The sequence below is a fragment of the Leopardus geoffroyi genome, chromosome B1, assembly GCF_018350155.1.
Source record: "Leopardus geoffroyi isolate Oge1 chromosome B1, O.geoffroyi_Oge1_pat1.0, whole genome shotgun sequence".
Taxonomy (NCBI): domain Eukaryota; kingdom Metazoa; phylum Chordata; class Mammalia; order Carnivora; family Felidae; genus Leopardus; species Leopardus geoffroyi.
In genome coordinates, this window is record NC_059327.1 from 143,328,223 (window position 1) to 143,345,878 (window position 17,656).

General features: G+C 43.1%; 1 protein-coding gene across 3 annotated transcripts in view; it reads right to left on the bottom strand.

The window, feature by feature from the left end:
• Positions 1–17,656, bottom strand: part of SHROOM3 (shroom family member 3) — a 320,350-nt gene that overhangs the window by 201,667 nt on the left and 101,027 nt on the right. For all 3 annotated transcript variants that reach the window (XM_045473673.1, XM_045473672.1, XM_045473674.1), the window contains exon 2: positions 9,330–9,484. In XM_045473673.1, the coding sequence (XP_045329629.1) occupies positions 9,330–9,484 (155 nt within the window). The remainder of the gene's footprint in view (positions 1–9,329; positions 9,485–17,656) is intronic.

Genomic DNA, 17,656 nt, shown 5'->3' on the forward strand with positions numbered 1-17,656 from the left:
TGGTTTTACCCGTTCAGAACAGCTGGATGGCCCCCGCACCCGCTGGCAAAAATGAGCTCCCGACTCAATGACATGTGGTAACAGCTCAGGCCACAGACATTCACGGGCGGGGGCCGGGGCGGACGGCTGCCCAGGGACAACCCCTCCCCTGCCCACGCCCACTTATCAGTAGCAACATCTCTTAATGAGCTTTTAAAGAAAATTCCACCTCCATATAGCAGCAATGAGAAACAGGTCTCACAGAAATGCAAGAACAGGAGCCACTGGTGGGGTGGCCCTTCCCCGAGGCAGACCTCTCTAGACCTTAGACAGTCCTGAAATCTCTGAAGCAGGGGTCTTTGTGTTTGCTCTTCAGTTCCCTGTGTGAACAAGGCTCTGGTCCGCCCTTGCCTCCCCTGGTCTGCTTCCTGATTCTCCTCCTGCTACTATCCTAATGTCCCCTTCCACTCTGTGGGTCTTTCTTCTACCTCTCAGTTCCTGCCTCCTGGTTGTTTCCCTTTATCACTTTGACTTACAGCTTAAACTGGTGGTTCTCAAACTTTGCACAACAGAATCACCCAGGCAGCTTTAAAAATGCTTGATGCGGGGCGCCTGGGTGGCTCAGTCGGTTAAGCCTCCAACTTCAGCTCAGGTCACGATCTCACGGTCCGTGGGTTCGAGCCCCGTGTCGGGCTCTGGGCTGATGGCTCAGAGCCTGGAGCCTGCTTCCGATTCTGTGTCTCCCTCTCTCTCTGCCCCTCCCCCGTTCATGCTCTGTCTCTCTCTGTCTCAAAAATAAATAAACGTTAAAAAAAAAAAATTAAAAAAAAAGGCTCAATGCTAGGTTACACCCTATACCAATTCAATTAGAACTCTAGCGGTGGGACCCGGGCATTGGTTTGTTTTTTATTAACTTCCTATACAAATCCCAACGTGTAGCCAAGTTTGACAAGGAGCAGCTTTAAGCCATTTTGGATCAGGGGTGCAGATTTACAAACATTTGGTTCATATTCTAAATCGGAATCACCCAGACTTATCTGTTCTAGCTGATAAACCCACATTTGGAACCGGGGGAAAGGATGCCACCATAACTTCTGAGTGATCTCAGAACTCAGACTTCATACCCTTCATAAAGGCTCAGATGGATATTTGAGTGCCATTCTTTAATAGTTGGGCATGGAGTGATGACTCCCGCTTGGAATACATTTGTTCAAAGTCAAGCCATGTTATCCCAGGAATGAAACCGGGTCTTTCATCATCAAACCTCCTTCGCTGGGAAGCGGTACGGCATTCCTTTGCATGCGGCTAGCGTTCAGCGCATAGCCAGTGAGCATATGTAATCCACTGAATAAAAATAGTGGTTATCATTATGGGCTACAGGAAAAAAAAAATGTCCCTTTTCTCATTACAGTAAGGGAGTCTTATTGTGCACTCTTAGGAAACCTAATAATGTGTTACATGAATTTTCCATGGGAAGGAACAACTGGTTAGGAAATCAAATACTATACTTCTAGACAGTGACATTCAAACCTAGGACTCCAGGGGAGCCAAAAACTGCTCTGAGTATGGTCCCAGCAGGATTGAAATACCTCCTCAAAGCATACTGAGCAAATTCCCATGATGCCAGGCCTCTTGGAAAAGTTTCTGGGGGTCGAAGGCCACTGCAGCTGCCTCCTTCCCCTCCTCTCCACCACTTGCTCAAGTGGAAAAAATGTTTCAAGGGTAAGTTACCACAGTTCTCAGTTATACTGGTTTCCCCTCTGGGGAAGTCTAACCCTGGGTCCCGAGACGGGATGTGGACTATACTGCAGCTTGGGGGTTTGTATTCACATCCAGCTATGTGCCAGCCCTTTGCTCAAATTAAGAACTGAAAAGGGCGAAAGAGCCAGAAGGACAAGTGAAGTCATGGTGAGGGTCACTGGGCGTGGGATGGGCGTGGGGCAGCGACAAGAGGGGCATCACAAGTGCTGGGGGGGAGGTGGGGGTGGGAGGTATCATATGGAAGACATGGAAAGCTTCCAAGACAGACGGCACAAGAGTGATACCGCCTGCCATCCTGGCCGCCACTATAGCTGCATGGTCTCCTGAGAGGGCGTGGGTGTAACACACCCCCTTCTTACACTTCCACAGAGGACTCAGCCGCAGAGCACAGCATGGAGCCCTTTTTCACGTCTTGAGAGGCAAATCTTGGGACTTGCACACACATCTTTCTCATCCGGCTTCTGTGTCCAGCTAAGGTGGAGGAAGGCACCTGTGTTGTGCACCGAGGCAAGCACCTGGAGCTCCAAGAACAGTTTTGCAACTGTCTCTAAAAAGATCATTGCTCCTTTTCTAATCGTCCTCAACTCCTCCTGCCTGCCCACTTGCGAGTTATCTTTTGACATCCTAATTTTCCCAAAGGCCACATGCTGTGCCGCCTAGAGAACATTACATTTTCAAATTGTTCAGCCTGTGCCACGTGTGCTTATATAACCTAAGCATTTAATTCGGTGGAACAAAGATGCACGGGCAGATGAAAGTCACTTCCTAGAAAGCCCAGTCTGCAGCCTGAGGGTCCTTTCCTGTAGTTCAGCCTCCCGCCAGTGAGCCACAACTGCTGACTTGTTTTAGAATCAGAACTCTTTTTACATAAGTTCTTCAGGAAAGATGGTCTTTAAAAAAAAAAAAAATCCCATTCTGAACTTGGGCCTCGTTGACACTGTCCTTTAAAATTAAATTTCCTTCTAGCAAAACAGTTATAATCAGAATCTTTAAAATTCATAGATTCTCATTTGCATGAGTAAATCAAATCAGTGCATTAAATAGAAAAATCGGGGCGCCTGGATGGCTCAGTTGGTTGAGTGTCCGACTTCAACTCAGGTCATGATCTCCGGTTCGTGAATTCGAGCCCCACGTCAGGGCCACTGCTGTCAGCGTGGAGCCCACTTCAGATCCTCTGTCTCCCTCTCTTTCTCCGCCTCCTCCCCCGCGTTCGCCCTCTCCCCCACCACCTCAAAAATAATTAAACATTAAAAAAAATAGATCAAAACAGAATGCAGTCAGGTAAATTTTCATGAGCTGGAACTGTATAATATATACTGTACAAAATCATGGAATAATGATTGGACATTTTATTACAGTGAAGCATTTTCAAATATACTGTCTTATTTTACCCTTCTAGCAACTGAGTAGGGAAGACATTATTATTGTTCTCCATTTTAAGAAGCAACTTAATCTCAGAGAGATTGATTTGTGCCCATGATACCATGGGAGATTGGAATCCAAGTGATAGGGACTCCCCTTTGGCATGCACCTGAGAGTATGCTGGCATACTCTGGTTGAGAGATTGTCAATTTATAAGGACAAAACACAGGCTTTTTACATTCTAGAAAAGTTCAACCCATCCTTCAAACTTTGTTGCTTTGAAAATAGGGACTTCTGTACTTTTTGAAGCTCTTAATAAATTTTCCTTAAACTACCTTTAAAAAGTTAAAAAGAGACATCAGATGGTTAATCAGAGTAAGTTGCTTTAAGAATATAGACGTTTTTAAGGGAACAGACTCAGGCAGGTAGTAGGGAGGGGAGGGGAGATAGCAAAATAGTGTGAAGGAAGAAGGGAATGGAGAGTGATCATATCCCAAGAAATTATTTTCTTTTGTAAATAATAACCATGAGTTGAAAAAGGAACTTGTTTGCAAAATCCTTTTCTTTTTTTTTTTAATTAATAGTTAATAGAGCTCATTTTTTTTTGTATCCTTTAAGACTCTTGGAGCATCTGGGTGGCTCAGTTGGTTGAGTGCCCAACACTTGATTTTGGCTCAGGTCACAGTCCCAGATCCTAAGGTCATGGGATTGAGCCCCACATTGGGCTCCACACTGAGCATGGAGCCTGCTTAAGATTCTCTCTCTCTCTCTCTCTCTCTCTCTCTCTTTTCTTTCACTTTCCCTCTGCCCCTCTCCCCCCTGTTGCATGCATTCTCTCTCTGAAATAATAATAATGATAATAATAAAACAAAAAGGCCTTAAAATGCATTCTGTTCATTATCAGATACTTCTTTTGAGATCACTGACTTGCAAATCCTAAATGAGCTATATCTCACAACTCAATCTAGACACGAAAAAGAATTCTGTGTCACAGAAATCTGACACAGAGGTAGCAAGTGTGTGAGCCACCCAGCCCATTCCATTCCAATAATGTCATCTCACCCGTTTATAAAAAGAACTATTCTGCTAACCCTCAGATATGTGGGATGGGGTTGAGGGACGGGGGGAGTGTGGGCCTGAGGGCTGTGGTGAACTTAATTCCATCCCCATTTTTGTTAGAGGGAGGAAGCAACTCTATTTTTTTTAAATGTTTATTTGTGTGAGAGAGAGACAGAGTGTGAGCAGGGGAGGGGCAGAGAGAGAGGGAGACACAGAATCTGAAGCAGGCTCCAGGCTCCAAGCTGTCAGCAGAGAGCTTGACGCGGGGCTCGAACTCACAAACGGCGAAATCATGACCTGAGCCAAAGTCAGAGGCTCAATCAACTAAGCCACCCAGGTGCCCCGAGGGAGGAAGCAACTCTAAAGCAACAAATGGTTTTACTTCCAGAGGCTGATGAAGAACCTGGGTGCACAAAGCAGTGACGTGATGCCCCATGACCTGTGTTCTCAGAGACCAAGCTTCTCACTTAGGCTACTAGCATTTGGCCTTGGGCAAATCACTACACATCTTTGGATGCAGTTGTGTCATTTCTTCCTCTAGGCAGAGCCATGGACCGAAGTAACAAAACCTAGATTCTCACTTTGGCCCTACTACACCAGGCAGTTCACATATTCTAGGCAGATGCTTATGTTTTTCTGCTAATTCAACCCCCCTTTCTCCTTTGTCCCTCTTTTTCAGTAAAATGTGATCGACTCCTACTTCTCACATATACACATATAGTCAGTCAAAACAACAACAACAAAAACAAAACATTCCCTTCCAACACCATCAATTCATAGAATCATGAATAGGGAGGGAAAATGCTTATTCAAATTTCCAGAAATGCTGGGAAGGTTTGGGAGTAAGATTTCATTCTGCAAAGGGGCTCACTTTTCCCCACCCTTCCCTTACTGTTCTGAATCAGGCATACTGCCTCCTATGCGCAGAAGGAAATGGTCCTCTTATTAACTGGGACCTCCAATCACATGCTATGTTCTAGAGATTAGAGTAGACTTCTCACAAGAGGTAATTTACATAACAAATATGCATTATATTTCCAGGAGAGCTCATGCTTTAATCACCATGCTATGTACTGCATACACATATTTCTCATTTAAACCTCACAACCTTCAGATAGATTAAATGACTTGCCCAGGGTCACAGAGCTAGTACCTAATGCCATCAGACTTCATATCCAGGCAGCCTCAAACCTTCATCATTATCTCATGCATCCTCTCAGAAAGAATGAGTCTGACTTTCATGTGGCTACCCTCAGGAATGTTAAACCTGAAGATCTTTTCCTTTGTTTCCACTTTAACAGTTAACTTGGCTCTAAGACTTGTATTTTACGTATATCTGTCAAATCTATTGATTTGAAAGAGGGTTTGGAGTATTGACTCTTACTTGTGTACATGTCTGCTTTCCTAATTTAAATGCTCTGCATTCCACAAAGGTTTTCCTTCTTCAGTTTTCCTTCAGCTAAGATGTTTGTTTTCCTTTTGGAAGGTCTTTTCTTGGGCCCCCTTCTTACTTTATCATTTTTTTTCCCATTTATCCATCACTAGCTGTAGACCTTCCCTCTTTGTATACCCAGCACCCAATACATTCTCTGCCCCTGCAGCAAGCACCCTGCCCCTTCACTCCCTGTTCCTGGAGGACTGACTCTGCCTTCTTCATGGGTCAGCAGATCTTGTAAGGTCTTTGACTCACAACTCACTCGAGACTGCATTTCTCTTGTCACTGTAGCCTTTAAAGAAGGTGTTTCTACGTTTGATTGTTTCTGCTCACTGGGTAAGACACCCTCAAAACGTATATAAACACCACTTCTCTGCTCAACATTCTTGGCATTTTTATGATGGATGTGAGCTGTTGCCCTCAACTACCCAAACCTAACTTGAATGGAAAAAGAGGCAGGTACAGTTAGAGCTGCTGATATGTAAATTTTCACTACACAAATGATTTCTCTATAAAACAGAGCCTCCAGTTATGTTTCCAGGAAGCCACCTCAAACTTTTTTAAACGTACAGAGATCACTCAGGAAAAGAAGGAAATTTAATAAATAATATACGCAAGTCACTCTATCATGAATGAATAGAAGGAAATGAAATCTCAGGACATGACAGGTGCCTAGGTAGAAAGGCAAGACTTCTCAAGAAAATGATAGTGCTACTCAATACAAAGTCAGATTGATCCAGAGCAAAGGGGTTTGCATTTACCCAGTTCTCTGAAAGGTCACGGAGGAATGTCCATCCATGTCTACCAAAGCATGTTTATAATCTCCATCTCTAAGTATGTGTGAGAAGTAAAGACAGCCTCCTTTTCCTTAAACTCTGAGAGTTCAGCTATAAAAATCAACACATAATAGATGAGATAAGACATATTCAAAAGACATCTGAGAGACGAAATGGTTCCCACACCAGAAGCAGGGAATGCAAGGACTCTCCAGTAACCTTATCGATCACATTAGCATATCTAAAGAAAGAATGTGTCAATCAGAAAGGGGATTTGGTGTGGAGGCACAGGGAAGAAATGAGACTGGAGAGCAGGGCTTAGGCAGCATGACTCCCTGCCGTCCAGAGGGGAAAGGGTCCCCACTCACCAGTGCGAGCATCTGGGCCACCTGGCAGATGAGTCCCTAGTGGAAGCTGGGCCATCTGGCCATCAGAGCAGATGTCAGCACTTGCTGGGGTGCCAGAGCCTGTACCTTCACCCTGACAGAGATCACCGTGCAACCATCTCACCTCACCATGGTCAGACTTCTTAGTTTTCCTGTCAAATAAAGTACTGGCTCTTGGACCACTTGGGATACTTGTTCCACTTAGAGTCATCTTTTGCAAAATGAGTTAATACATTAACATTGTGGTATACATCCTTCAATTTCTCGTGAGTTTGGATAACATAAATTAACATTCCTAAATTTCACGAACTCCTGGGCACTGTCATGACCAGTTCTGTATCTGTAAGGCTGGTGACCAGCCCCTTAATGATAGTAAATTCACCAAGGGAATAAAGGAGGTGGGGGGGAGGAGAGGAGCGGTAAGGAGGGCTTCTTGATAACCAGGCAATCAGCATATTTGGCAATATGGCAATTCTCTTCCATTTTGCCACATGCCCCTATAACCCAACCCAGAATAATAATGATCAAATATTGCATACCTACTATGTACTTATTACTCTATTCATTAAATCCACATAATGTGCTTTTGTGGCAAGAATTTCTATTTCTATTTTATAAATGAAAAAATTGAGGCTTAGAGAGGCCCAAGGTCATGCAGCTTGCAAATGACAAGGCCAGATTTCAGCCCTGAGACTGGTTCCTGTTCTGCTAGAACACATAATTCAAATCTCATGGCATCATCCACTGGAAGGCAGAACAGGAGGCCAGCATGACTACTTTTCATAGCAAAAAACAGAGCAGCCTTCTCCAGAAGTTAATCTATCCCTAGAGTCCCATCAAAACAAATCAAGCCTATGGATTCCACTATTGGTCCTAAACAGATAGAATGCCAGGGTTCTAAAGTTGGGCTTTGGGTTTCAATGCCAAAGCGAGTTCAAAACCTTCAACACTCTTCTGAACACATGGAACAGGCCTCATGGTTCTGAGTCTTCCTATGCATCCGTTTGAGAAATCAGCCATCATGTTTGGGATGACTGCTTTTGCTTTACTCAAATCATGACCTGTAAGGAATTAGCCTACGCCTACAGTTAGCCAATAATAGTGTAAAGAGCAGCAGCATCTGTTGCAACCATGTTATTACCATGAGTACGGAGAGTATTTCATTTCACCTTTCCAATCACCCTATAAAGTAGATTTTTTAATCTCCACTTAAAGATGTGGAAACTGAATCTTCAATGAGGTTAACTAAGTTGCCCAAGGTCACACAGCTAGATGACAGCCCTGGGAATTTGAACCTGGGCCTGATCTAACTCTGTGCTTTGAGCCACTCTACATCCCTGGCCACCAGAGAAGCAATGGCTACTTAGATGGTCCTGAAGAGAAATCAAACACAGCCCAGCACTGAAGACTAACATAGTGAGACCACACCCAGGGCTGTGTTTTTGTGGTTGGGAGTTGCTGCTCTATTCCCCTATGCAAGGGCTCACTCAGTAAAGTTTGGAAAATGAATGAATGTAGGAGTGAATGGTCCCATAAGAGGGTCTCTTATGAGTGATGAAAAGATTAGGTAACTTTTCACATCCTGAAAACAGTGTAGCATGATGAATGACTCCTAGAGTTCCAGCCAACTTGAACATTCTCAAATATCATAACATATAGTTGCCATATGAGGCAGCCAAAACCTGATTAGTGGAGAAATATCCAAATAAGCAAAACGTGCAGGCATAGGGCTTAATAGGACAAGGTAATGACTCGCAAGTGGTGCGGTGAAGCAGAACCGGGGGCATTTGGAGTCTCTTCTGGTTCTTCCACTTATCAGCTCTGCTGCCTTCAGTAATTTAGGTAACCTCTTGCCTGTAAGTGGGGCTAGTGATGGCTATCTCACCAGATTCTTATGAGGTTAAATGAGCTAACGTACGTAAAACACCAGAGTAGCGCTTGGTTTGTAACAGTGCTAAAAAAAATTTTTAACCCCTATCCTTTTTTATAAATACTTCCCTCCACCAATGATGCTGGTTTCCCAGGAGTGGGAAACATCTCATTTTAAGGCATTATAACCAATCACAACCCATACCTTTTCCAAGAAAAGAGCCACCAAAATTGCAAACAGGAAAACAAGACAACACAAACAAAAGAAGGAATTTGCTTGTTTTGATGACTGCCGTGGTATAGGTGAGGCTAGTGGAATGGCACCTAAAGCTCCAAGCTAACTGCTTTCTCTAGTTCCACAATGAGACAAGGCTTCATAGCGCTCTGGCCACCTCGGGGATTAGAGTCACCTTTCATTACACCTAGAAATTTAGGAAGTACTGTGAGGCAGAGCTCTACCAAGCCAATACCTGCTGGGAAAGCCAGTGTTTGAAAAGAAAGTGGTATCTGAAATGTCTTTACTCAACTTCCTCCTCACATGCCACAAGATGGGCATGGAAAAAACCAGGGCGGGTGCGGGGGCGGTAAACGGGGTGGAGGCAGGGAGGCATAAGGATCCACACAGGGAGGTTTAAAAAACAAGGTAGTGAACCCAGCTCTTCCAGGGAGGTGGGTCAGGGTGGGGGCACCGGCTCAGCCTACCTGCGTACCAGCAGCCTGAGGGTCTTGTAGGATCCTTTCACCAGGGAAACGGCCTCCCTCCTGGAGCTGCTCAACACAACCTCGTTGATGTGCACCACCTCGTCCCCAGCCCGAAGCTTGGAGCTCACCGAGTCAGCTTTGCCCCCTTCTTCGATCTGCTCAGAGAGAAGAGAGAACCATAGGTAAGCTCCCCCAGGCCCTGCTGGACTTCTGCAGAGCAGACAGACCGGTTATGACCACGCCCCACTGGTAGCCAACCCGAGGGTATGGGGGGGAGAAGGTAGGGATTGCCTCCTGTTTTCCACACCCTCTACCACCCAGCACCCTGCCTGCCCACAGAGGGCGCTCGGAAACATTAGCCAAAGGGGTGAAACTAGTTTCCATCCAAAAGCAGCCATCCCATTCCGCTCTTGATCCCCACCCCTTTCCAGCTTCAACTCCCGAAGTCCACTCAAAACAACTGTTTTGTTCCTTTACAAGTTGAGTTCTTCTTATCTCGTTTTTTAATCTAAAATTATAATTCAGTGGATAAGTAAGCTGTGGTACACACAGACAATGGAGTGCTACTTAGCACTAAAAAGAAATGAGCTGTCAAGCCATGGAAAAACATGGAGGAAACTTAAATGCATATTACTAAGCAAAAGAAGCCAATCTGAAAGGCTACATACTGCATAATTCCAACTACATGACCTTCCAAAAGGGAAAAACTATGGGAACAGTAGAAAGATCAGTGGTTGCCTGGATTAGGGGGAAGGGAGGGATGAGTAAGTTTAAGGCAATGAAACTACTCTGTGTGAGAGTAGACAGGTTGATAACATGACATTATACCATAGATGTGTAACACCAAGATTGAACCCTAGTGTAAGCTCTAGACTTTGGGGGATAACAATGAGTCAGTATAGTTTCATCGACTAACGAATGTACCACCCTGGCAGGGGATGTTGATAATGGGGGATGCTATCCAAGGGAGGGGGAACAGGAGGTATATGGGAACTTTACTCCACTCAATTTTGCTGTGAACCAAAAACTGCTGTAATAAGTGAAATCTATAAAAAATATTATAATTTATTCAACAAAGGGATTCAACACTGGCTTTATGCAAGAAATTGTTCTAGGTGCTAAGGGTGTAACAGTGGACAAAATAGAAACCCTTGCTCTTCTGGTGGTTAGGGTAGAAGTGGGGAGGCAAACCCTAAACATAAAAAACAAGTAACTGATGTAGTACATTAGAAGTTGATGATGTCTTTTGGAAACTAACAGAGCAAAATAATTGCTCGGTCCAGTCATCAGATGCCAATGGATGCTTGTGGAATGTCCATAATGATGAAAGAGATTTAAAAAAGGAAAAATAAAAGAAAACAAAAAACACATAAACAAAACCTGACCCATATTTTATCTCTTTTCAATAATTACTCACTAGAATTGCCCACATCTTCATAAACCTTCAATCGGTCTTAATATATATAAAATGGGCCAAATTCCTATACTGAATTTGTAAGTATGGCCCTTGCTGGCCTTTGTTTTTAATTATTAATATATGCTAAAACCAATGCTTTAACTAACTTAAAATGATATTCGTGAGTTTACTCTTAAATCACATGTTCATTAATTTATTAGAAAGGATGAAAATAAGAAAGCACATAAGAGGAAAAGGGACAGTGAGTCTTCCCCCTGCTCCCTCCATGTTACTCTCTAACGGTAACCACTGTTTACAGTTTAGTTTATAAATTTCATTTCTTTTTCTTTTTTCTACAAAAATAATATCACACTACCCATACCTCCTCCATCATCTTTTGGCACTTAACAGAGAGGCATTAAAGTGAGGTGGTTAAGAGTTTGAAGAGTCAAACAGAGACCTTGAGTAAGCGGAAGTCACTTACTCTAAGCTTCAGATTGATCATCTGCGAAATGAGAGACAATAATAATACCCACCCCAGAAAGCTGCAGTGAGGACTAATGAGATAAGCCACATGAATGGGTTAACACAGACCCTGGCCTATGGTAAGATTTAAAAAGTGGTAGCTATTGTTTTCATAATTCATATAGCATGAAGATCTTTCCATTCATAAAATATTCTACTGTAACATCATGGTGTGAATGTAACCCAGTGTATGTAGCCATCCCCTCTTGATCATTTCCTCCTGCCTTTCTCCCTTTTTCATCCTACTAAACTTCCCTGTCAACCTTCTGTAAATGTGCTTTTTTCCAAGCACATTGGGCATACTCTAAACACAAGGTTACGCCAGCGGTTCGGTGTAGCAGTTCAGTTTTGCTTCTTGGAAATCCAACTTAGATCGCTCTCCACACCTGTAGCACCCTTGAGCCACCTATGAAAACTGCATTATGCCATTGTGGTTAAGAGCTGGGGCACTGGAACCAGAGAGCGTGGTTCTATCCCTGGCTGTGCGACTTTGAGCAGCTTATTTAACTTTATTGTACCCCAGTTTCCTCCTTCGTACGAAAATCATGCTCTTCGCAGAGGCTGTCATGAGGAGTGAGTTCCTCATTTACTGATAAAGCAAGTAAAGTGCTTAAGCCCGGCACACAGCATGTATTCACTGAAGGTTACCTCTAATTTCTACCCATCCTTTGAGGTCATGTTCAAATCCTGTCTCCTCAAAGCTTTTCCAGATCTCTCATCCATATCACCCAATTTCCTTACCCTTGCAATCTGTCCTTTAAGAAGTAACTCCGTTTTCCCCCATTTTTAGAGAATCAGATGAGTAAAGTAATACACAAACTGTGAAGTGGCATCTAAATAGTTTATTATGTTTACACTACTTTCGCATGCTGCTTGTGGTTTTCACGCCCTGTCTTCCTGATTGCAGAGCCCTGTCTACCGGTGCCTGTTCCCTGCCCACGGCCCCAGCTCACCCCCTCGCTGGAGCTGTGAACTCTTTGAAGGTGGGAACCGTGGTTCCATCTTCACTTGTGCCTCCTTTACCTCCCCAGAGCCTGGCACGTAGGACCCCTCCAGAAATATCGATTCATCCAACAAGTACCTACTGAGCGTCTACTGAGTGCCAGGTATGGAGCTAAAGGCCGTGGGTACAATGATGAGCACCACAGACACAGTCCTGTTCAAGTTATGGTTTGTGGAGCCAAATGCTCCCTGTATGATTTGCCAGCATTTTCAATAAAATGAGAATGAAACAAGGCCGAGGAAATGATTGATTTCTTACAACAAAGGATGTCAAGGAAGCCCATTTGTATATTTTACATTATATCCATCTTGTGACTGATTTATGTGAAAGCAAACAGGAGGGATAAGGTCATAAAGAGTTTCCCTGTCATTCACTGCTCTCACCGACTATATTTATGACCCTCTGTATTTACAGAGAACTTCTCATAATCTCTTCACTTGGCACAGAACTTTGAGGTCTAAAATGCTCACTTTTTAAAAGTCAATCAATATAATTATTTATAAGATTGAGAAAAAGTGGAGGTTGGGATGACTTTTTGAAATGGTATTCATTTATCAAACCTAAGTTGGGCACTTTGATTCTCTTATACTTTGTCAAATTTCTCCATGCTCTTTCTTTGTGATTCATGCTATCTTGGGGCTTTACTTATTACCAGGGATGACTTCAATATCATAATGACATAATACTAATTATTATTAATGTAATGACAATGATATTAATCTTTTACATAAGTCCCTATCCTGTGTTTTCAGTTTCTCTTTTCCTCTTCCCCCTTTTCCCCCCAACTATCCCTCCTTCATTACAAAACTTCTTTTCAACCCAGACAGAATCTCTGTCCTCTAAATGATTTCTACCTGTCTTAAAACAACCCACAATCCCAACCTTTGCTGGGGGGATTTCTGATTATGACCTTTTTCTAGGTTTTAAACTCCTTGAGATCAGAAACTTAGTGAACACATTCATTCACAAATATTTTGTGAGCAGCTATCTTGTGTCAGACACTGTTCTAGGACTGGAGAAGCATCGATGAAGGAAACAATATTCTCTCCTTTGCTGAGTTTACATTCTAGCATATTTTTAATTTATTGCATACCTTTGTATTGCACACATGCACTGAGGTAGGTCAGAGAGCCTGCAGGGAGGAAAACAAGGCTGGATTCTTTGTGTTCTTAGGGTGCTGAAATTTACCCATGTAAAGAACTCTCTCTGGGAGGTCAGGCAATTTCTGGGGAATCAGGGGAGCCCTGGGAGGTTTGCTCTGTGCTAGGATACATCCAGGGGCTCTACTCCAAAAGGTAGAGATCCAGTAGGACCAAGTGAGGCCTTGAATTGAGCCAGTGGGCACAAAGTGTAGCCCCCTGGTCTAACTTGTTTCAGCTGACCAGATTAAGGGCCATTCTCCTGTTGTGAACACTCAGGACGCCCATATTCCCCTCTCCTCCTTTGCTGCTACGGGCCCTTTCGCCGACTTTCTTTTTGGTACCATCACTGTCTGTGGATATTCTGTTTGTTGACCACTCAGGTAATTGAGTGGTTGCCAAGAAAGGTGAAACTATTGACTAAAACCAGGCTGTGAATTACCTTAATCTATATTGTTGTCTCCATTTATTATCAGGAACGATAAATTGAGATACTGAGGTACTTTGGCTGATGCACCGGCAATGATATAATCGATTTCAATGTTCTGAGGCTAACTAAATGCATAAATCTTAAGTTGATGTCAATTATTCACACAGTTTATCTAAAATAACTATTATGACTTTAGAAAAACATTTACAAAAGGTTTAACAATAATTTTCCTGAACTATTCATTAAAGAGGATTATACTTCTTCTAACTCCAAGCCCTGCTGATACTGTCTGTCAACAAGACCGAGTGAAAAATGAAGCTTATTATTTTAAACCTTTGGACCAATACTTGAGCAGCTAAAAAGGTCACTGGCATTGTTTGTCCAATTTCACCTGCCGAGAACTTACTTATTCCAAGAATGTGATTGTCAACAGGTTAAATGACTTCAGATAATACACCATGTACAGCTGGTGGGAAATCCCTAGGCTAACAAAGTAGGGAGAAGGTGAGCATACCTCTGGAAAATTAGCATACCGTTTTCTTTCTCAAATCCTAAATGTGTCCACATTGACAGGATTAAGTTGATTTTTCTTTGACGACCATGTGAGGGATTGGCTTTTGAATTATTTATAATCTTTCACGTTGCTGTAAATTTAGCACCTGAAATAGTGCCTGCACATAATGATGATTGATAAACATTTGTTAAACAAATGTGAAGGGGCTGGCTTTAAAGAAAAAAATACAGGACTGCACGATACGTAATATGATAGAAATATATTCAAAATATAGGTATGGGCAGAAATGCAGGAGTTCAGTGTGCCAGGGTCAGTAGCTGGATCTCCTTCTCTATCCCTTAACCCCTCTAGCCCAGGCTAAATGAAGAAAAGGGACACTGTCAATTTGCTGGTGTTAATTTTTTTAAATGTTTGTTTATTTTTGAGAGGGAGAGAAAGAGAGAGAGAGAGGGAATGCGAGACAGAGGGAGAGAGTACAAGCAGGGCAGGGGCAGAGAGAGAGGGAGACAAAGGATCCGAAGCAGGCTCCAGGCTCTGAGCTGTCAGCACGGAGTCTGATGCAGGGCTCAAACTCACAAAACAGTGAGATCATGACCTGAGCTGAAGTCGAACGCTTAACCGACCGAGCCACCCAGGTGCCCCAGGACACCGCCATTATGGATTGGTCCTGTGTTCTGCTCCTGGGTTTGTGCCCTCCAAACCCAAATGCCCCATCTCTCCGCTTCCCCAGCCCTATTTTCCATCTTATGTCATTGGTTTCAGCTTTACCATAATTATAAGCACGCCTTTGGCAGTGACCTAGTGACCCTGTTACAATTTCGATTAGATCAGGTCACACCCCTCTTTCTTGCATGACTCTACTCATCACACTCAGAGTAGAAATCAAAACCCTCCCTATCTGTGCACCAAGGACCCTGTTGGATTTGGCCACCTTACCTTTCTACTTCCTACCGCCCTCCTCCTTGCTTACTCAACACCAGCACCCACCTCCTCACCTCCTGGCGGCATGTGGAGTTTGCCAGGCACATGCCCATCTCAGCCCTTGTACCTGCTGTGCCCCCCAGGTAATCATTTGCTTTTCTTCCTCACCTACTCTAAGCCTTTACACAAATTCAACTTCTGCGGGAGGCTCTTCCTGACCACTCCTCTAAAATTTCAGCCTCCCCTAATATTGCTTATCTCCCTTCCTGTCCTTATTTTTTTCTTTAGCTTTTAGAAACTCACTATAGGTTTCTGTTATGCTTCTTGTTTATTGTCCATCTCCTCACTTAGAATGTCAGCTTCCTAAGGGCAGGGATTTGGGTCTGTCTTGTCCACTGCTGTATTCCCAGCGCACATAATAGCATGAGGCACATAGACATGCTAATATGTGTTGAGTGCCTTCTGTGTTCCAGTAACTATCACATCATCTTAAAAGTCACAAAAACTCAGTAAAATATTTATCTCCCTTTTATATATATTTTTTTCCTTTTGAGAGTGAGAGTTGTGTATGAGCAGGGGAGGGGCAGAGGGAGAGGGAGAGAGAGAGACTCTTAGGCAGGCTCCACACCCAGCCCAGCACAGAGCTCAAGAAGTGATGTAGGACTCAATCTCACAACCACGAGATCATGACCTGAGCTGAAATCAAGAGCCAGACGCTTAACTGACGGAGCCACCCAGGCACCCCAAAATCTCCTTTTTCTATGAATGCCAAAACTAGGGCTCACAGGAGCCAGATGATTTGTTCAAGTTTGCAAAGTCAAAAAAACAACAGAGCTGGGACTGGAATTCAAGATTTTGACTTCAGGGCCCTCAGTCTCCAGCCTGCTGCCTCTGAGGATCCCCAGATCTTTGTCCCTAAACTAACACTTCTTTACTTGTCTGCTAAACACTTCAAGTGCCTGAGAAATCTGACATCCTGTACTTCTGTGTTCTGACCCTTCTCTTTCAGAGATGCTAAGAACTCTGAAACTATTATGGGAACTCTGCAGTCAACAGAGTGCAGCTTACCCATGAGAAAAAGTTGGTGTGCACCACTGCCGGGGCAGGAAGATGGCCTTGCCACATAAAACTGAACATGTAAGGAGGTCCATGTATGTGCATTTCTGTCTGGAGTGGTAACTAAAATTGAGCCCGTCCTGTACAAATCTACCACAACTGAATGAAGTTCACCTGCATTTTAATGTCTAAATTCTTGAATGATTTTTTTTGTTCCTTTCCTGACTGCTTTCATTCCAGGATGACAAGGTAGAAGAGAGGGAGGAAAGGATAATTGAATAATTCACAGTCAACGCAAGGTGACGTACAATTTGTTTGCTGTTTTGTGCAGTTGCTGTTTTGAAGAGAAATATGTTCTCTGTAAGTACAAAAACTGTACTAAAGCAATAAGCAAAATAAAGAAAGAAAAAGATAAGTAGATTAAAAAGTATATTGGGACACCTTGGGGGCTCAGTTGGTTAAGCGTCCAACTCTTGATTTCAGCAGGTCATGATCTTATGGTTTGGTTGGTGAGTTTGAGCCCCATATCAGGCTCTGTGCTGACAGCACAGAGCCTGCTTGGGATTCTCTCTCTCTGCCTCCCTCCTGCTCCCTTGTATGTGTGTGCGTGTGTGCATACTCCTCTCTCAAAATAAATAAATAAACTTAAATATATACATATAAAGAATCTCTAAAGCAAAGCTTTTGAGTGTTGCTTTTTATTTACCAGGGATTATCATTACTCACAGCTTGGTTTTAAACTATATGTAAAGTGGGAATAATGAAATAAAGTCAAATCAATCAAAGTTCCTCCCTGGAACTTTATCTGGCTCTCAGGTCCTATGAAATTAGTAAGCGTTCTTTGGAACCCAGGACTAGATTTCAACTGCTGAACTTTAAACAAAACAGAGAAACCTTCCCATGATTGTACCGAGTGGCATGAGGGTACAGATGTGAGTCCCCTCCATTATCTCCACCTGCTTCTCATCTAATCCCAAATAACTAGGTATATACTGTTGGAAATTCCTTTTTGGATTACAGAATTGTGTATGTATTAGTAGAAGAAAGAACCCTAGGTTAGGACTCAGGAATCCTGTGTTCTGATCCTGATTCTGGCCCTTTTTATCTGTAGGGCCCCAGATGAGTCTATTATTTATAAAATATGTGTGACATTGTTTGCTGTGCATTTACGATAAGACAGTGCCTTAGAAATGATAGTATGTGTTTCTCATACTTAAAATGACCTGTTTTCAACAGGGAAAATCTCATAGTTTTACTTGAAATTGGAATTCACATATAACACTTACTATTAAAATTATATAATCACTTTCTTTTGTTACCTTCTAAATAGGAAGTATGTTATT